This window comes from Primulina huaijiensis, chromosome 6, assembly GCF_012295235.1.
Source record: "Primulina huaijiensis isolate GDHJ02 chromosome 6, ASM1229523v2, whole genome shotgun sequence".
NCBI lineage: Eukaryota > Viridiplantae > Streptophyta > Magnoliopsida > Lamiales > Gesneriaceae > Primulina > Primulina huaijiensis.
The window spans coordinates 9045833-9066955 of record NC_133311.1 but is presented as its reverse complement, the minus strand read 5'-3'; the positions used below and the strand labels follow the sequence as shown (position 1 = coordinate 9066955).

The 21123-nt window shown below is 36.5% G+C and overlaps 1 protein-coding gene across 1 annotated transcript; it reads right to left on the bottom strand.

Annotated features, from left to right (window-relative positions):
• Nucleotides 1-543: 543 nt before the first annotated feature.
• Nucleotides 544-4699, bottom strand: LOC140978784 (protein TIC 20-I, chloroplastic-like). Its single transcript, XM_073444007.1, has 3 exons — nucleotides 4530-4699; nucleotides 3467-3676; nucleotides 544-1390 (listed from the first exon to the last, which is right to left on the bottom strand). The coding sequence occupies exons 2-3, from the start codon at nucleotides 3645-3647 to the stop codon at nucleotides 753-755; spliced, it is 819 nt and encodes a 272-aa protein (XP_073300108.1). The 5' UTR covers nucleotides 3648-3676; nucleotides 4530-4699; the 3' UTR covers nucleotides 544-752.
• Between the last annotated feature and the right edge of the window lie 16424 nt (nucleotides 4700-21123).

Below are 21123 nucleotides of genomic sequence, written 5' to 3'. Positions count from 1 at the left end.
GTGTTAGATAATGCTGGTATTTGAATTATTTTTTTAAATCGTATTCGAATTTGTTAAATTGAGTTAAAAAGTATATATAAAATACAAATATAATATATTGTTGATATATTCATACGTGGAAGAAATGAAAATATTCCACAAAAAATAGATAAACATTGATAATAAAACTCAATTTTTAATTATAAAGAATAAATAAATTCTTGGCAAGAAGTTATGATCGATTCAAGAATCGTATTTAATACATCGAAAATATTAGTTTTGTAGTTGCGATAAGAAAAAAAAAATCGAGGAAAAAATTTACATCATTTGCTGTATATGTATGAATAAATTCAAAGATATAAATATTTTTCTTGGAATATCTCACTCCCGCAAACTGCAATAAATATTATGATAATTAAACAATTTCAAATACCACTTAATTCATGAGATGAGATGACTTCAATTATTATAAAATTAAGTTGATGCGGGATTATACAAGGACAATGACTTTCATTTATTTTCATCTAAATACAAACCAAAAGAAAAAAAATACACACGATGTAGTGTAAAACAAGATTTCAAATATCATTTAAGATGCAATCAAGTATAAAACAGTATGCCAAGAACGTGACAGTACTACAACATGAAAGAAATAAGAAACTGGCAGTATGTTAAACAAGAACAAGTCTCAATCCATTCCGATTAGCAAAAGTATAATACGAGTAACTCAAAAGGCAACAACCTACATTGCCAATAATATTCAGCAGCATGCCTTAATCGTATGGAATTTGAATGTAAGCCGCATCACACACAAATGGAATATCAGCATACATCCCAGCCAGGGAACATCTAATGCACTCCAAAACCGTGAACAAATACGCAAAAGCTAATGCCGTCCAAAAATGCATGCCAACCTTTCCCCAGTATATTGCAAGTGGCATCCAACGGCTCACTGTCCCGATAACCTGCAATGCAATCTCCAGAAGCATGCCCATAACGACATGGAATCTGAAGAAATGTGGCCATTCTTTTCGCCTTACTATTCCAAGGTATGCCACAAAGAAATAAGCTATTAGAAACCAGCTCGGTAATCTTCCAATAGCTCCTAAAAAAGGGTAGGTGAAAAACTCAAAATCCTCCAAGAAAGGATGTAGATGATAGGCCGTTTCGGCATACATCCATGTTTCATGAAGTGGCATCAAATAAGGGACACATGCAAGAGTTCTCCACCACCATCTTGGCTTCTTCTTCATTGCAGGGTATCTATAACTGTAAGGGACATCTTTGGACGCTCTTGGTGATAATGGTAATTGATGCCTCTTGGATAACCTAGGTATAGTACGTAACAATCTGCCCTGTTCCCCTTGTAAAAATGGTGTGGATGATGCAGAAAGATCTAAACTTGGGAGGCCTGCCATGATAATTTCAAGATTGAACTTACGGGGATAAAGATACAGCAAGCAACATTTGAATCCCCATGCAATGAATCCATATTTGATTTTTGAACCATTGGAAGATAAAACCGGATTTGAGCCTCGAACAAGAGGACTGTTGGTTTTGTCTTCTTGTCCTTTTAGATATCAAACCATTTTATTTGAGCCTTATAATCCATAATATTTATTATCAGAATCAACTAAAACTCACACAACCACCTACCCCACATCAGCATCGTTAATTTGAAGAAACTGCTTATTACACCTTTATTATGTTAACACATTTGCATGGTGTCACATACTGCGGCTCCACCTTTTCCAGAATTCCTTAGAAGCAAGATACATAAATGATATTTCCAACATTTTCAACAGTTAACAGTTACTTCTCAACTGAATATATCAATGCTTAATCATTTCAATTTATAATATTGATCATATCTCATATCAAGCAAGGATGATTGGAGAAATACTTTCTCTAGAGGAAGGAAAGTTACAAGGGGTAGTGATAGGTGTCAATTTTTCATGTCTTAATGTGTTGTTTTTAGTCAATTGGTGCATGATTTTATTATATTGAGTCTGTGTTTCATTCAGTTAGTTCATTATTTATGCATATGTGCCATTCATCACTTGTGTTGGTTGCTTTGTAGGAAAATGAAAAACAAAATTGAAATTTAGGTGTTGTAGTAGGATCAAGGCAAAAATTGGTGCGCTAAGGGGGGTAAAAGCAAACGCTGACACAGAACGAGGTGCGCTAGGGCTTTACAATTTGACCACCCCATCGCGAAATGATGAAAGTCGAGTTCGCTGACACATTGTCTCGAGCTAGGACGACAAAAAATTACCACCTCAGCGCGAGATGGACACAAAGAAAAAGGAATAACAGAGTTCATCGCGCTAGGACGGTAAAAAATTACCGCCCCATCACGACGTGAATATGGAAAAATCTGAGCGGATCTTTAAGCAAGGAAAGAAGAGTTTTTGGGACTCTAAATTTCTTGGATATAAAAAGAGAAGACCCAACAAACGAAAATATCATCACACGCACGAGAGCAACAGCCACATCAAGAAGAACGACTCAAGCCTCAAGGAGGCAAGCAAAGAAGACAAGATTTCACACAATGTTTTCTCGTTTCTTTTATTCTTTTAATATTTTCGGTGCAGAAACATTATTTGATTATTGTTTTTAATATTTTATATGATGAATTTTAGTAGCTAAACTTTATATTTGTTAAGATATATGGTATCATACCCAAAAACGTTGTTTTATTATAATTTAGCCTTCAACATTTGATTAATGCTTAATTGTGTTCTTAATTTTATTTAAGTTGTTGAAGCATAACTAACCTCTTCAATATTTGATATTGTGATTTAATTCAATAGAAGGTTTCACAATAAGAATGAGTAATATGATCTCTGGATTTACAATTTACATAGAAATATTAAATTGGATACATGTTGATGTTGATAGTCCGATTGGTCGAAAGCTTACGGATACCAAAGAACGTTCATGCAATCGCCTATGATAAATAATTAGAGAGATTTAATTATTTCATGGTGTTTAATTAGTTTAGCAACTTGAAAGAGTGTGCTAATAAATTGGGGAATTTCATCAAAACTATAAGGAAATTGTTGACCAAGGGGCAAGCAAACTGAAAATTCCAACAAATTCGTCAAACATTTGATTTCGAAACTCCTTTGAATTTATTTTTATACCTTTCAATTCTCTTTTTGCTGGACATTTTATTTTAGGATATTGCTCAATCCATCTATAATTTCATTAAAAATTTAGCTAAAGAATTAATTCAGAAAGTATAAAATTTGTGTAACACAGTCTCTGTGTGACAATTCTTGTACTCATATGTGATACTATAACTTGACTCATGCACTTCCGATTTATTCAAGCATAAAGATTTATTTAATTGTGGATTTCATAGTGTAAGAAAAGCTCAATTAAAAAGAAAATCCAGTAGAATACGTAAGGTAACACCAAAACTTTTTCATGAAGATCACATTATGTGATAAAGGTACCAGTTGAAAGCAATGGATAAATATACCTGAAACTGGATACAGTTTCATGGATGGAGGAGGAGTCCATAAGCTTCTACTACACAGAAACACAACCTTGTGTAAGTTAGGAATCCGTAAAACTGTTGATTTGTGCGCCGTGCAGCTACGTGTCTTGTAATAAGTCAAACTGGTAGCCCCGAATGTTAGAGAGCATCCACTCATAATCATACTCCAGTCTTTAATTCAACTTCAACAGCCTATATGATGTAAGGGACGGAATGATATTCAAAAAGATCCTGAGTAATAAATGTTTCGTACTGTCTGTCAACAGGCACGCACTGCCCATATTTGCAAACAAATATTCCAGTTTGAGAACATGAGAATCTCTGGCAAATGATAATTTAAGGACCCTCGTATATATTTACTTTTTATATACCAATTAAACATATAATTAACTGAAGAAATTGTCCTTCCAATTGTATTACATGGAGGCAGTTGAATGAAATGAAAGAAATGCTTAAATTAGCGTTCATTCTTCCCAATACGTAGGAGTGTACAGTGAGTGGCAGGATAGCGTGCCCATCGTGCCATACTCAATTACAGGCATAAAAAATTTAAGCTTGCAACAATCACAAAAGCCCCGCAGCTTACTGTCAATGACAATTGACACATCACCTATTGGTGTGTTACAAGGATTCCCCAGATACAAATTATAAATTTTAATGTAAATAAACTCATTTATAAAACAAACCATGACAACAATTCTAAACAAAACACACCATTGCCAACTCAAATTTCAAATACATCAACACACTTCAAGTAGAACATTTTCCCATTACTTTACACACATTTTAAATTAAAAAGAGTACCAGAACAGTTAAACACAACACCCAATTATCCTACAAAGCACAAAATCCAAACTCAAATCACCCTAAAAGGCTACAAGCTTCAGCAAGAGCACACTAAATGCGCTGATTCACTAGCAGCCAAGACCAGAACAGGAAAAATCACAGATTTCCAAAAAACTTCAGGAAAAATTATGAAAATAAGGTTGTCATCAACAAAAACCATCCAAAAACTTCCTAAAACAAAAATGGAAACAGAAGTTACCTCCAGAAGATGGAAAGGATGAAGATGATATGGTTCAGATAAAGAGCGCGATTTCCGATGTGAAGGAAGGCAAGGGCGGAACTACGGATCGAAGATAAGGCAAAGGTGGACAATGGCGATTTGGCGCAAATTGAAATAACTCATCCGGCCCAACATCGCACACGCGCAAATTCTAATAATCACTCTCGTGAAAATAATAATTGTACGTCCAAACTAAATTTGAATCAAGTTTGTAAAAAAAAAAAAATACGTTTCTACACACTTTAGTCTACAACAAAATATTTTTACACTCCTGATATTAAATGTCACGTCCCGAAAAAATTGAAGGTCCACGTGAACCACATGGATACAAATGATCAATTTTTTATGTATTTTAATTAAATTACTATAACTGCATAATTTTGCATAGTTTCATGAAATTAAGGATTTTCTGTCCCGATATTCGATGTCGCATCCGGGGAACGGAGTTCGGATTGAATGTTATATTTTATTTTAAGTCAAGAAATTATTTATTTTAAATAATTTATGAACTTTAGTATTTTAAATCCTAATTTAATTTAATAGATGATTTAAAAGATTTTAAGCGTTTAAAAGTTAAATTTTTGAAAATTTAGGATTTAATCCTTGAATAGTTGTTAAATATTTTATAATGATTTTTATGTCTTAATTAATTTATTTAATTAGTATTTAAGTTGAATTTAAGATTTTAAGTATTTTAATTGGCAATTTTTGAAAAAGGAATACTAATCTTTTAAATTGGAACTTATCTTAATCATGGTATTTAAATTTTAATTAAAAATTGTGGGTTAATTCGACTACCTAACTAATAACTAACATAAACTAATAACAAGAAAGAAACTCACGCACCCAAATTCCATTCACGTGAAGGACACTTAAAACACACACTAAATACACACAGTAAGTGCCGAGAGCTTCTAGCCTTGGAATTTGAAGTTTTGGGCTCGTTTTATTTGATCCCTCCATCACCGATCCTTCACCACACGTAGCACTATCGATTCACGCTACTTTTACGCAAAAGAAACAATCGAAATGTCGCTCCGATCGGCCGCCAACGATTCAAGCGTTTTTAACGCAAAAGCACGCATTAGTTCTCCTTTTTCTGATCTATCACACCATAATATATATTTGATGCATGTTTTCATGAAAAGCATGTGGGTTTTGTTTTTATTTTCGTTTTTATGTCAACCTATGCTTAGAACATGTTTTTTTGAAACCCAAAACTCTTCCTAATGATGCACAAAAGGGCTGCTATTGTAGGTGAGAAAAAGAGCTGCAGCTTCTAGCTACTATAGGGTCACGTCCATGAGATCTAAGGGGATGGTATAAGGGTCCTATGGTGGCAGTGCAAAGGCTGGAAGCAAGCTAGGAGAGGGCCGCTCGATGTTAGGGGTTTCTACGGCTAGGGCTTGCGATTTTGCTTCCTAGGTGCATGCGGCTACTAGCTTCTGTTAGGTCACGTCCAAGGGTCTTAAGAGGGATGAGCCATGGTACTAAATAGGCTGCACAAGGGCGGGTTCAAAGAGCAAGGGGATGGACGTAATGGCATGGTCGTTTATGGCATAAAGGTGATGGGTTGAGCGGATGCGGCTCCTAGGGTCGTTAGGTCCTGTCCAGCAGCGTGATAGGGGTAAGTCATGGTCCTAGGAAGGGTTCATAGGGGCTGGTCGAGTCGCTTGAGGGCTAGGACCGAAAATTACAATGCTAGGGTGGCTAGGGTTTCAAAGGAATAAGAACAGAATTTCCGTAGGTATCCTAGGCTATTCATGGGTTCTAATTGGCTTAATATGGGTTGAATATGGTTGATTTAGGTGTTAGGAAGCTTGAGTTCAAGTTTGGTAAAATTTGGTTAAGTTTCGAGTCCATACGAGTCAAAATCGGGACATACATCTAAGTTTAGAAACGAATCGGAAAACCTATCGAAAAGCTAGATTTTAAGCCTAAGAAATATTTATGGGAGTTTTTTAAGATATTAGGATAAGTTTGGGAGGACGATTTGAGGCGTCGTTCCGAGGTCTAAGGATAAATACACAAAAATATGCTACTAGGGATAAAACGGTCATTTTACACCCAAAGATTTATTAGGCATCCTGGCAGTGCCCTGAATGCTGTAATATGTGTTAAAATGTTTATGTTAAATGTTTCTGGAATTTGATGCTGAAACGTTAACGTTAAAAGACGTGTTGCATGCTTGGTTTATAAGAAAAATGATTTATTTATATATGCATGATTTTTTATAAGAGATGAAAATAAGAAACGTTGGAGGAGGTGAAGTGATTGTGACTAATACGATGATACGATGATATGATTGGAGATATCGTGAGGGAAAAGACCTCAAAGAGAGCCCATTTACGGGAGAAGGCCGCAGAGGGAGCCCGATGATCGTATTTCCATTGACCTGATATGATAGGCCAAGGCTCAGATGACGGGTGAGAGTGTCGCTGATGTCTCCACCGCCCAGTACTTTGGTTACACATAGATGAATCCATCGACCATCAGCTGATACGAAAGTCATAATTAACGATCCGAATTCAATAAAAGGAAAACGTATATGTATATGATGAAAGGAAAAATGTTTAAGTTTATGCATGTTCATGAAAAGTTGTTTTTATGTAAAAGTATGTTCACTGTTACATATTATTGTATATATATTACTTGTTATCATGGTTAAGGTCTCCTGAGTCAATAAACTCACTAAGTGTGATCGATGCAGGTGAGCATGATATTGATGTTGTTGGGTGACTTGATGGTTGATCTTGCTGGACTGAAGGTGCACACAACCAGAGGACCAGCGCTAATTTTCTGCAGTTAGATTAAGTTTATTATTTAAGTTTACGTTAAAGATTTTTATGATGCTTTTGAGTGGTTTGAGAGGATGTTAGAGTTATGTTTATTTTTGAAATATTGCTAAGTTAGGTTTGGTAAACGAATAATGATTTTATGTTTTGAATTATTTTTCTTTGGATTTTCAAATATAATTGGTTGTTTTATTTTTAAAATGGTGCAAAGTTATTTTAAATANTGTATCAGAGCAAAAGTTTTCCCCAAAAGATTGTGTACTGTCACTCCGAGAAGCTCAAAAAGTCATGCCTCAAATATGTGAGTTTTTACTGATTTATATTTTATATGCTAAAATTCTTTTAAAATGCTTTTATGATACACGATATAAATGTTAGTTGCATGTTGCATGTGGCATGTTGCATGTAAAATGTTAAATGCATGTTGGTTACGTGGTTTGGACGATGTATACATAGATGCCTCCTATAAAGATTTTGCGTAGGACTGATGATTTTAGGCATGAGGAGGAGATTCCACAGCCTCCACCTAATTAGGATGCTAGTGCCCGTGTACTAGGCGGTATGGCACGTTTACTAGAGCAACACGTAGGAAATGGAGTGAGGGTTAGACCGGAGGCTGCATATGTGCGTTTTAGGAGGATGAACCCCGAGGATTTTCATGGCACTACTGATCCATTTGTTGCTGAGGAATGGATTAAATATTTAGAGGTGATCTTTCGTTACATGGATATGGCGGACGCTGATCAAGTTCGTTGTACCATCTATCTACTGAAGGGCGACGCTTCCTTATGGTGGGAGGGAGTGGAGCGAGGGGTAAATTTGGCGGCTTTGACTTGGGAGGAGTTCAAGAGGGTGTTCTATGATAAATATTTCACTGCTACGTTTGTTCTAGGCTTAAGAGAAAGTTCATGTGGCGAAAGAGGAAACGTAACGGGACCACCTAAGCAACCAGAACCACCAAAACCACAAGGACAACCACCTAGAGGAAACGTTCCGAAGGCTGATGAGAAATCATTGTGCAAAGAGTGCAATCGTCAACATTATGGCAAGTGCAAGTGGGGCACTTACAAGTGCTTCAAGTGTGGGGAGTTGGGATACAAGGCTAGGGATTGCCCAAAGCTCAAGCAACCCACTGCTGGAAGAGTCTATGTGATGCAAGCTGAGGAGACTGAGGCAGAGCCGACACTACAATGATTACTAAGTTACCTAATTGTTTAACATTTTTACAATGCTTTTATTGCATGAAATGTTGAAATGGTTTAAGGGAATTGTTTGGGTTAATGAAGAACTTAGAGGAGAATAGATTGCATGTTCTACTTGAGCTGAATTTAGGAGACGGCATTGGGAAAATGTTGGGATAGAATTACAATTTTCGAGATTAGAGGGTTAAGTTCGAAGTGGATGAGGGAATCTAAGCTTTTTAATTATCAAGACAAGGCAAATTTCGAGGACGAAATTCTATTTAAGGATGAGAGATTTGTAACTTTCGAAAAACCAAGTCTACGTAAACAACATGTATGCAAAATTACTTGAATTTCATAATTGTTTAATTTAATTGATATTAAATGTTTACTTGATGCATAATATATGATTAAATGATTATATGTCACGTTTTCACGAAATTGAAGGATTTTACCTGAATATTCGATGTCTCGATATTCGATGTTGCACCGGGGAACGGAGTTCGGATTGAATGTTATATTTTATTTTAAGTCAAGAAATTATTTATTTTAAATAATTTATGAACTTTAGCATTTTAAATCCTAATTTAATTTAATTGATGATTTAAAAGATTTTAAGCATTTAAAAGGTAAATTTTTGAAAATTTAGGATTTAATCCTTGAATAGTTGTGAAATATTTGATAATGATTTTTATATCTTAATTAATTTATTTAATTAGTATTGAAGTTGAATTTAAGATTTTTAGTATTTTAATTGGCAATTTTTGAAAAAGGAATACTAATCTTTTAAATTGGAACTTATCTTAATCATGGTATTATATTTTAAATAAAAATTGTGGGTTAATTCAATTACCTAAATAATAACTAACCTAAACTAATCACAAGAAAGAAACTCACGCACACAAATTCCATTCACGTGAAGGACACCTAAAACACACACTAAATACACACAATAAGTGCTGAGAGCTTCTAGCCTTGGAATTTGAACTTTTGGGCTCGTTTTCTTTGATCCCTCCATCACCGATCCTTCACCACACGTAGCACTATCCATTCACGCCACTTTTACGCAAAAGAAACAATCGAAACGTTGCTCCGATCGGCCGCCGACTTCCCCGCAATGATTATCGACGATTCATGCGTTTTTAACGCAAAGGCACGCCTTAGTTCTTCTTTTTCTGATCTATCACACCATAATATATATCTGATGCATGTTTTCGTGAAAAGCATGTGGGTTTTATATTTATTTTCGTTTTTATGTCAACCTATGCTTAGAACATATGTTTTTGAAACCCAAAACTCTTCCTAATGATGCACAAAAGGGATGCCATTGTAGGTGACCTTGAAGGGATGCTTTTCCACATGTTTAAGGACCCTTAGGAGCATGCTTGAAGGCTGGACATGGAAAGCAACTAGGTTGAGCAAAAATTTGATGTTTTGAGGACTAGGGTTTCGGCTAGAGTTTTCTAAAGAGCTGCGGCTTCTAGCTACTGTATGGTCACATCCAGGAGATCTAAGGGGATGGTATAAGGGTCCTAGGGTGGCTGTGCAAAGGCTGGAAGCAAGCTAGGAGAGGGCCGCTCGATGTTAGGGGTTTCTACGGCTAGGGCTTGCGATTTTTCTTCCTAGGTGCACGCGGCTACTAGCTGCTGTTAGGTCACTTCCAAGGGTCTTAAGAGGGATGAGCCATGGTACTAAATAGGAGGTCATCGTTTTAAGGTCCAAGGATAAATTGAGAAAGTAGGGGTTTCAGGTGCAAAATGGTCATTTTACACCTGAAAAATGTTATACGTCCTGGCAGTTCTCTGAATGCTGTAATGAATGTTAAATTGTTTATTTTATATGTTTATGAAATTTTATGATAAAACGTTAATGCTAAAAGACATGTTGCATGCTTGGTTTAAAATAAAAATGATTTATACATTCCTGAATTTTTATAAATGATGGAAATATGAAAATTTAAAGGAGATGAATTGATTGTGACTAATACGTTTATACGATGATATGTAAGGCCAATGCTTAGTTGACAGGTGAGAGTGTCGCTGATGTCCCCGCTGCCCGGTATCGTGGTAATACGTATATGGATCCATCGACCTACAGCTAATGCGAAAGTCACAGTTGAGATTTGAAGTCAATAAAAATGGAAACATATATGTATATGATGAAAATGAGATGTATGTGATGAAAGGAAAAATGTTTAAAGTTTATGTTCATGAAAAGTTATTTTAAATAAAAGTATTTTCACTGTTGCTTGTGAATGTATATGAATTACTTTTTATCATGATTAAGGTTTACTGAGTCAATAGACTCACTAGATGTGATCGACGCAGATGAGCATGATATTAATGGAGGACTTGATGGTTTTACTAGTTGGACTGAAGGTTCACACAACCCGAGGACCGTCGCTAGTTTTCCGCAAATAAACTAAGTTTATGATTTATGATTACTTAAAGATTTTTATGACTTATGATGCTTTTGAGAGGCTTTAGAGAGGATGTTAGAGTTAAGTTTATTTTTGAAATAATGTTAGTTTATGTTGGTTGACGTTTACGATTTTGTTGGAAACTTAATTTCGGTTGTTTGACAAACTAATTGTTTAATTTATTGACAAAACTGATCAAGAAGTTTGAAGTAACTAAAATACATAAATCAACTGACAGTTGCCTAACTGAAGATTAATGCGTAGTTTATCAAAGGCAACTGAAACCAGCTGAACTGAACTTACGAAGTCAAATGACTGATCAGTTGATATATTCAGTTGTGAGCCTACCAGCAATTGCTTATCAGCTGATCATTCAGCTGTACACGTCATCAGTTGGAGAAAAGGACATCCAACCGACATCAGTACAAAGCAGACTGCAACTCGTAGTGGAACGCCGAATTTCAGAGCTTACAGTGTACGAATGTCAGAGGAATATTGACGTGGCAATAAACGGGTATAAAGATTAAAATTATATTTAATGTTACCGTTGAAGAGAAGCCTATAAATAAGTGAGAAGAGTAGTTGAGAAATACTATCTCTATCGATCTATCTATCTATTCTCTTAAGCTTGCTGTTACCCTACTGAATTTATCTCTCTTACTCAAGAATCAAAAAGCTCACACTTATCAGATATATTTATAACATTTGAGGCTACCTTTCGAGCTTATAAACACAAACTGTTTTGTTGTTTATTTGATCTTTAACTAGGTCAGTTGTGCTAAGTTCAGTCGAAGAACTGTGAGATATTTGGTAAACTAATAGTTTCAGTTTTGGCAGTGTTAAGTCCATGCTGAAGTGGGTCAGTACAAGTTTTGTATCGATCAAAGACTTTTAGTACATATCCTATCCTTGAGATAGAAGGGGTGACGCACGAGCATTTGAACTCTATGAACATCCATAAATCTTTGTGTGTTCTTACTTCAGTTATTTATTCTATCTTTCAGTCAATTTATTTCCGCAACTGTTATCAGTTAAATTGATTGTCATTGACTGACAAGATCCCTAGTTTCAATTTGTCACAAAACTGACACTTCATACGAAAAGATTGTAAAATCGTGAGTGTTTATTCAACCCCCCTTCTAAACACATCTCAACCAATCAACCGATCCTAACAAGTGGTGTCGGAGCAGTTGAATCTTGTCTCAGAATACTCCTCTTCACAAAACTGATCAACATGTCTTCATTCAATAAAATACCGATGTTTTCCAGAGAAGACTTTGACGACTGGAAAATCGGAATGCAGGCTCATTTAGCTGCACAAGATGACGACATGTGGTATGTCATTTATGAAGGTCCCATGAAGATCCTAAAAGCAAATACAGCAGTTGTCATTACTGATGGGGCACCTCATTGCATAGAAAAGCCCAGAGAGGAATGGACAACTGAGGATAAGAGGAAAGCCAACCTAGACAATGTGGCAAAGGATATCTTATACAAAACACTGGACAAAGTCACTTTCAGCAAAATAAAAATGTGCAAAACTGCCAAAGAGATATGGGAGAAACTGATCCAGCTGTGTGAAGGAAACGAGCAAACAAAAGAGAACAAGCTATCAGTTGTTGTTCAAAAATTTGACAACATCAAGATGAAGGCTAGAGAATCCATGCACGAATTTGATGAGAGGATCAGTGGTATTATCAATGAGCTGAATGCACTTGGAAAAGTGTATTCGAACAAAGAAGTGGCACTGAAGGTGGTCAGAGGTCTTCCCAAGGAATGGGATGTCAAGACCATGGCAATGAGAGAGTCAAAGAATCTTAACAAGATCGAACTTCATGACTTGTTTGTTGATCTAAAGGCTCACGAGTTTGAACTACAAACTAGAGAAGGAGAACCTTCAACATCAGCTGCCACAACTGCTGTCAGACTGGAACCAACTGGTTCAGTTGACAAATCTGCTGATCAACTGAGCAATGATGCTATGTCATTGTTTGTCAAGAAATTTGGAAGGTTTATGAGAAAGAATCAAGGAAACTTCCAGAAGCAATATCTGAAAAATCAGTCCAAAGAAGAATCCTATGCTTGCTACAACTATGGCAAATCTGGTCATTTCATAGCAGACTGTCCTAAGCCAAGGAAGGATAGTCGAGGATCAACTGAAAAGGGAAAGAAGCCCTATGAGCACAGAAGAAGGACCAAGGATGACAAGATATCATCCAAAAAGAAACATGAATTGCTTTTGGCTGAAGAGAGCAAATCGAAGTGGGCAGAAACTGACAGTGCCGAGTCAGAACCAGAAAGCCCAATAAATTCAAGTGAAGATGAGGAGGAAGTCAAGTGCTTAATGGCAGATGATGCTGAACTGGAGTCAGCAAGTGCACAAGTATTTGACTTCAGCTCTACTGATTTCAACCGTGAGGAACTCATTACCACATTGTATGACATGGTAAATGAGTATCACAAACTTGCTCGATCATTTCAGAAGGTTAGAACTAAGCAAATTGATCCCAATGACAACAAAACAGAAACTGATGAATCAGTTGAACTGTTGAGTCTAAAAAAGGAGATTGCACAGCAAAAAGCTTAAATGATTGAAAATCAAGCTTTGATATGTCAGTTAAAAACAGAAATTTCAAAACACACTGAACTGATTCAAGCTTGGAACAAGTCTTCAGTTGCATTGCCTGAAATGCAGAATTCAAAAAAATCAGTTGCTGATAAAACTGGTTTAGGCTTTAACTGTCATGAAGAAAATTCTGCAAGTGATACACAGCTAAGGTTGAATGAAAACAAAGGAAATTACATTACCTTTTTAAAATCAACTATGGTAAATGAATTCTCAAAACCAAGTAAACCAGCTGTTCAATTGACTGAAAGTAAGAACAAAGACAAACGATATGGAATTGGATATAGCTCTGAGAGTTCAACTGATTCAAGAAACTGGTCACCTAAACAATTCCGTCGCAAAAATCAGTACTCAAGGAATGACTATTACAATTACTACAAGTGTAAGCCAGTTCAGAAACGATATCAAAAGAACAGTCAGTTTAAAAAGGATACAAATCATACTGTTTTATCCTCACATCACACACATATTGTCAAGAATTCAAGAAAACCCATTTCGATCACAGCAACTGGAAAGTCAGTTAGACTGGTCCAAGTCTGGGTTCCTAAAGGACTAATCTGTTTAGGAGCCAAATGAATATGGGTACCAAAATTATATGCTGTGTGTGATTGCAGGTAACAGGTACAAACAAAGAATCAACCTGGTATATAGACAGTGGTTGTTCGCAGCATATGACAGGAGATGCAAATTTGATATCTCAACTGATCAAATATACTGGACCAAACATCAGTTTTGGAGGCAACTCCAAAGGTAAAACTGTGGGTAAGGGTAAGCTTATCTATGGTTACTTTACAATTAAAGATGTTTTACTAGTTGAGAATTTGAAGTATAACTTGATAAGCATCAGTCAGTTATGCGACAATAATTTCTCAGTTCAGTTTGACAGACACACTTGTTCAGTTAGAGACTCAACTGATGAGGTCATCCTAACTGGAAATCGTTGTGGAAACCTTATGGTTATGACATAAGAGGTTGAACCACTTAAACTTTAAATCTATTACCTATCTGAGTAACCATGATTTTGTAACTGGTTTTTCCAAAATAGATTTTTCAAAAGAAAAAGTTTGTTCAGCATGTCAGTTTGGTAAACAAGTAAGATCTTCATTCAAAAACCGATGTTGTAAATCATCTTCCCAATGCTTAGAACTGTTACATATGGATCTTTTTGGTCCAATACAAGTCATGAGTTTAGGGGGGATGAAATACACCTTAGTGGTTGTGGATGATTTTTCAAGATTTACTTGAGTTATTTTTCTCAAATCCAAAGACCAAACTGTTGCACAACTGATTAAGCTCTTCAAAAGACTATTAAATGAAAAATCAGTTGGGATTGATCGAATAAGGTCTGACAGAGGGACTGAATTCATCAATTAAAATCTTTCAACTTTTTTAGAAAATACTGGAATCAAGCATGAGCTCTAAGCAGCTAAAACTCCTCAGCAAAATGGTGTAGCTGAGAGAAGAAATCAGACCCTTAAAGAAGTTGCTAGAACAATTCTTGCTGATTCTGGTATTTCTCAAAGGTTTTGGGTTGAAGCAGTAAACACTGCATGTTACACTCAGAACAGATCAATGATTAATAAGAATCATGTGAAAACACCATATGAGATCTAGCCTGGAAGAAAAAATGTGGTTTCTTATTTCAAAATATTTGGATGTAAATGTTTTATTCTTGATAATGTTAAAAATCATTTAAAAGCCTTTGATGCTAAATCGGCAGAAGGAATATTTCTTGGATATTCTCCAGTGCAAAGCACATAGAGTCTTTAATAAAAGCTCTTTAAATGTTGAAGAATCTATTCATGTTGTTTTTGATGAAACTGTGCTAAATAATAAGCCAACTGATCCAGTTGAGCTAGTTGATCATTTTACAGAGATCAGTTTGGAGAATGATAATGAAAAAGAAAATCATATCAAAAGAAATATCCTTCAAACAACTGAACCAGAAATACTAGATCAATCATTTGAACATGAACCTGCTCCTGATAATCAGTTGGTGGAGCAAACAGATGACATTCAGTTACCAACTGATACAGCTCCAACTGAAGCTGAAAACATTCAGTTGCCAACAGAAACACTTGCTGATATGGAAGCAGCAAATACTGAACTCGGATGGAAGAAATCACATCTTCCAGAATTGGTGATAGGTGATCCATCTGACCCGGTAAGAACAAGAAATCAAATGCTTAATTTGTTCATTCATTCTGCTTTTGTCTCACAACTGGAACCAAAGAAAACTGACGAAGCTCTTGCTGATCCTAACTGGATAAATGCAATATAAGAGGAGCTAAATCAGTTTACCCATAACAATGTCTGGAACTTAGTGCCAAGACCAGTTTGTAAAACAATTATAGGTACAAAATGGGTATTCAGAAATAAATTGAACGAAGAGGGTTCAGTTGCACGCAACAAAGCAAGACTTGTAGCACAAGGATATAGGCAAGAAGAAGGAATTGACTATGATGAAACGTATGCACCAGTTGCAAGACTAGAAGCAATCAGAATGTTCCTTGCCTATGCATCATTCAAGAACTTTAAAGTTTACTAGATGGACTAAAGATTGCATTTCTGAATGGTCAGTTGCAGGAAGATGTTTATGTTGAACAACCACAAGGTTTTATCAATCACTCTTTTCTTGATCATGTCTATCATTTGAACAAAGATTTATATGGTCTTAAACAAGCTCCAAGAGCTTGGTATGAGACATTTTCAAAATTCTTAACTGATCATGATTTTACTGTTGGATCAGTTGACAAAACTTTGTTCAGATTTTCTAAGAATGATCACATTTTACTTGTGCAAATATATGTTCTTGATATTATATTTGGGTCAACTAACCCCAAATTATGTGAAAAATTTTACAAGTAAATACAGGACAAATTTGAGATGAGTATGATGGGTGAACTGACATTTTTTCTCAGACTACAAGTGAAGCAACTGGACACTGGTATTTTTATCAGTCAGACCAAATACACGAAGGAATTGCTCAAGAAATTTGGCATGGAAACATGTTCGGCTGCCAACACTCCCATGAGTTCATCAGTCAAACTGGACAATGATCATGGGGGAATATCAGTTGAGACGACACTCTACAGAGGTTTAATAGGTTCTTTATTTTATCTAACTGCTAGTCGTCCTGATATTGTATTCACTGTTTGCATGTGTGCTATATTTCAAGCAAATCCTAAGCAATCGCATTTTTCAGTTGCCAAAAGAATTCTAAAATATCTAAAAGGCACTCAAAATGTGGGATTATGGTATGCTAAAGACTATTCTTTCAATTTAGTTGGATATTCAGATGCAGGCTATGCAGGATGTAAGCTAGATCGTAAAAGCACCAGTGGATATTGTCAGTTTCTAGGAGACAGACTGATCTCATGGTTCAGCAAGAAGCAAACATCCATAGCCACTTTCACAACTGAAGCAGAATACCTTGCTGTTGGAAGCTGCTGTGCTCAACTGCTCTGGATTCAGCAACAACTGAAAGATTATGGAGTAGATGCTAAAGAACTCCCATATTTTGTGATAATACAAGCACGATTGCAATAACTTACAGCCCAGTTCTTCACTCAAGGACCAAGCACATTGATGTCAGACATCACTTCATCAGAGATCATGCTTTGAAGAAAGCTATTAGACTGGAATATGTGTCAACTGAACAACAAGCTGCTGACATCTTTACCAAACCAATACCAGAGACTAAGTTTTCTCACATTCGAAATATACTTGGTTTAATTGAATTATCTTAATTATATCAGTTTGTTCTTGTTATGTCAGTTGCTAGTCAGTTTTATCAATTTATTGCTGATATATCAGTTGTTATTCACTTTTAACAGTTAGTCATTTATATGTTATTACTCATTCAGTAAGTGAATTGTTTGACAACTGATATCAGTTATATTATTGTTGCATCAATTGATATCCACTTCTATACAGTTAATTCTTTTATATGTTATTACTCATTCAGTTAAATGAACTATTTGTCAACTGATGTCAGTTATTATTGCAGAAAAGTAAAGAGACAACAATGAATCGAAACTTCAATCAATTTGAATAAAATTGGAACCAAACTACACGATTCATTTCCCTTTCAACGGAATCTTGCCAGAGGGTTAACCAGTTATTCAAATCTTGACAGTACAGTCTCCTATAAGATTCTGAAGAGGAGATCTTCTCAAGCGTGTTCCACTCTTTCCACAGCATAATGTGCATCAGAACTTGATCAATATATAACTGTGAGAAATGGGTGACTTCAAATCGCCTGAAGTACTTCCTAGCAATAACTCTTTGTCTGGCTGTAAGGACTTCTCCATGAAGCCGTATACTCTGGAGTTCATGCACCTTAATCCAAGAAGACATGACACCTAACCAGACTTTCTCTTCGATGCTTTCTTTCAAAGTCTCTATTTGACGAAGTGTTGATGAAGAAATCGGGAAATTGGAACTGCTTGAACTAGACATGTTTGCTTACTTATTGTTATCTAATATTCTTACTCTTACTTATAATTAGTCTGTTATCGGAATAATAGAAGAAAACGAAGAGACTCAAGTCAACTGAAAGCTTTTGACTTATCCAGACTGAGTTTTCTTACCCTATCTTTTATTTATATGCATTTATTGAGGGGGAATATCGGATATAAATGGTTAACAGAGAAGAAAATCGTCAGTTAGTCTTCAAATGAACTGAATCAGCTCACAACTGATCACTCAGTTACTGACCCAATTGATCTTCTCCCATAAGTTAACTTATTAATCATTAAATATTCCATAATAAGTGATGTGACTGCTTGTGTGCGTATTAATTGCTGTCTTTCAACTAATAGTATCTTCGAATGTGGACCCACGTAATCCATGAATTCTCTACATACGTTTTTTTCCACACACACACACACACGTTTTTAATTCAAATTTTCCTGGACTGACACGTGTCCAATAATTTGAACAGTCACCTACATTAGTACTATACCCGCTCCGCTTCAGTTTTTCTTCTTACGCTTACTTCAAATTTACAGAGCAAAAACAAATTCAAGTTTTCTTTCTCGCAGAAAAATATTCAATCAAATGGCAAATCAGATCTTAGCTCATGTCATGAACATAATGGCAATCAACTTTGACTCAGTTATGACTGTATCAGATGAAGCTGTGAAGAACATCTGCATCAAACTGGAAGCAGCTGGTCTGAAACAATTTTTGGGATTATCTTCCCAAGAAATCTATACTAAAGAGATTCAGGATCTCTATGCCAATGGCTATGTCACTACAATCGGCAGTATCACAGCTACTGTAAATGGTCAGCTGCTGATCATTTACGAGGATTTCTTCTGCAACCTATTTCAACTGCCTTCTGATGGGCTAGTTAATCTCACTGAAGTAAAGACATCTGATATTGAGGAGATGAAAACCCGTTTTTCTGCTGATGGTCGGAAAATCAAAGTTTCCGATCCCAAGAAGGAGCTGAAACCAGAGGTACAACTGCTGGTAGATATTGTAGCCAAATGGCTTTTAGCAAAGGCTAGATCCTTTGCTGCACTTACTCTTGAAAAATTTCAAGCTATGACTGCTATCATGGCTGGCCGGAGACTGAACTGGAAGAACATAATTTTCAACATCCTAAAGAATATGTTTCAAGTGTCCAAGCAATCACAGGCAGCTTAGCTATTTGCTGAAAGTTAATGGGCTGGTGACTGATGACTCTGAAAAATCATCAAAACTGAAAATCTTCAATGCCAATAATGTCCAGCCACCAAAGCAGAAACTGGACATGTCTCCTGAGCAATTCTTGATGGTAAAGAAGGAGATTGGGACACAAGAGGCTCCCAAGTCTGTTCAGAAAAGGAAGACTCTTAAGAAGCAGACAATCAAGCGCAAGTTGATTATCAGTGAAACTGACTCTGAGAAGACTCCATCTCCGAAGGTTATCAAGAAGCCAAGAACTTTGAAGACAAAACCTACTACTATAATTGGGACCATATCAACTGAAAGACTGATGTTGTCGGAGGCTCAACAGCCTATCAAGGCTATCCCTCTAAAACCTATTGCAACTGAATCCTCAACTGAGAATCAGTTACCTCTGTCTGCTGTTCTACCAAAGAAGAAGGTCACCAAATCAGGTGATAAAGAAGATACTTGCTGGAGTTAAGGCTCCATTGATCATTATCACTGGCTACACCTCTCTACCTCCTGCCAGACCAAAGAGGCTAGTGATCAGAGAACTAGTTGATGCGATTACTTCGGGGTTGAGCATTCCTCATGTGCTGACTGACTCAAAAGGCAAGGGCAAAATACAAGAAGAGCCCAGGCCAACCAATGGCATCCAAACGCACATTGATCTTATTTGACAAGAGATCAATGAATTTTCAGCAAACAAGCTCAAGACTTAAGATGAATGGGTGAAATTCAGAACGGACGTCTTTGCCAAGTAGCTACAGAAGAAGTCAAAAACTGAAAAAATTTGTTGATTAGGAAAATGTTGTTATGAAGGTATTCAAGACATCTTGTAGCGCCCTTACCCGAGCCACTACTAAACAGACTATTAAGCATGCAACATTAAAACTTAATAACAACAATTAAACAGCGAAAACCAAATACTTAATCATCTTACAACCCAAATTAAAACAGAACAAACAACAGCAGTCTTAAACATTAATACAACCATATCGAAACATAATTCTAAACAATAAAACGATGAACCACATAAAACCTCCACTGGATCACCACCGAAAACTCAACTGCTCTAGCCACTGCCCTGGTCGTCCGAACCGTCCAACCTAAGACCTGTCCCGTGGAATGGGGTGCCCAAGATGAAAACAAGGACGTGAGCGACAATCGCCCAATACGAGAATGTACGAGTATACAAACTGATATGATGCATGCGAAATGCAATATGCTCGGATATCAAGGATCAAGTCAAGAATCTCATGCTCAGTCTAGAGGCGCCTGAGTGTGTAGTCTCTGATCTGCCCTAGGCATGTTTTGGCTCCCACACTCATCATCAAGACGTGGACCTACAATGTCCAGGTCATCAGAGCCCGCGGGTCCCGTCGGACACTGTAGCTCTCGATGCCCCATCGTCCACAATACAGAATAGGGCTGAGCGGCCCCAACAAACGAGGTATATCTCAAAAGATATCAGGCTCAACATGATATGTCATGCATAATATGCCAAAGCAGTAAAACATGTATAATGCAACACATAAATATGCAGCATATAAGTGTGTATACTACGCTTGGATATCTCAGTCAGTACATCACGTACCTTACTAAAACAATCTGACAGAAAGCTCTTAACCTAGACAATACCAACAATATGAAATCACTATCAAACCAGATTCTGAATTACCAAACATGCTATAAAGTTCTTCCTAAAGGCTTTAGGATTATACCTGCGTCCGTCGTCAGCCCGCTGATGATGCCTCGATCTCAGCTCACCGACCCCCCCTCGAGTCGACACTAGCTCCGAAACTTCCCGACACCAAAGTGCCCTAGAAACTGACTAGAAAACCTAAGGTAAAAGACTATAACTCTCTCTCTGAAGGATGCGGTGTAGGAAACA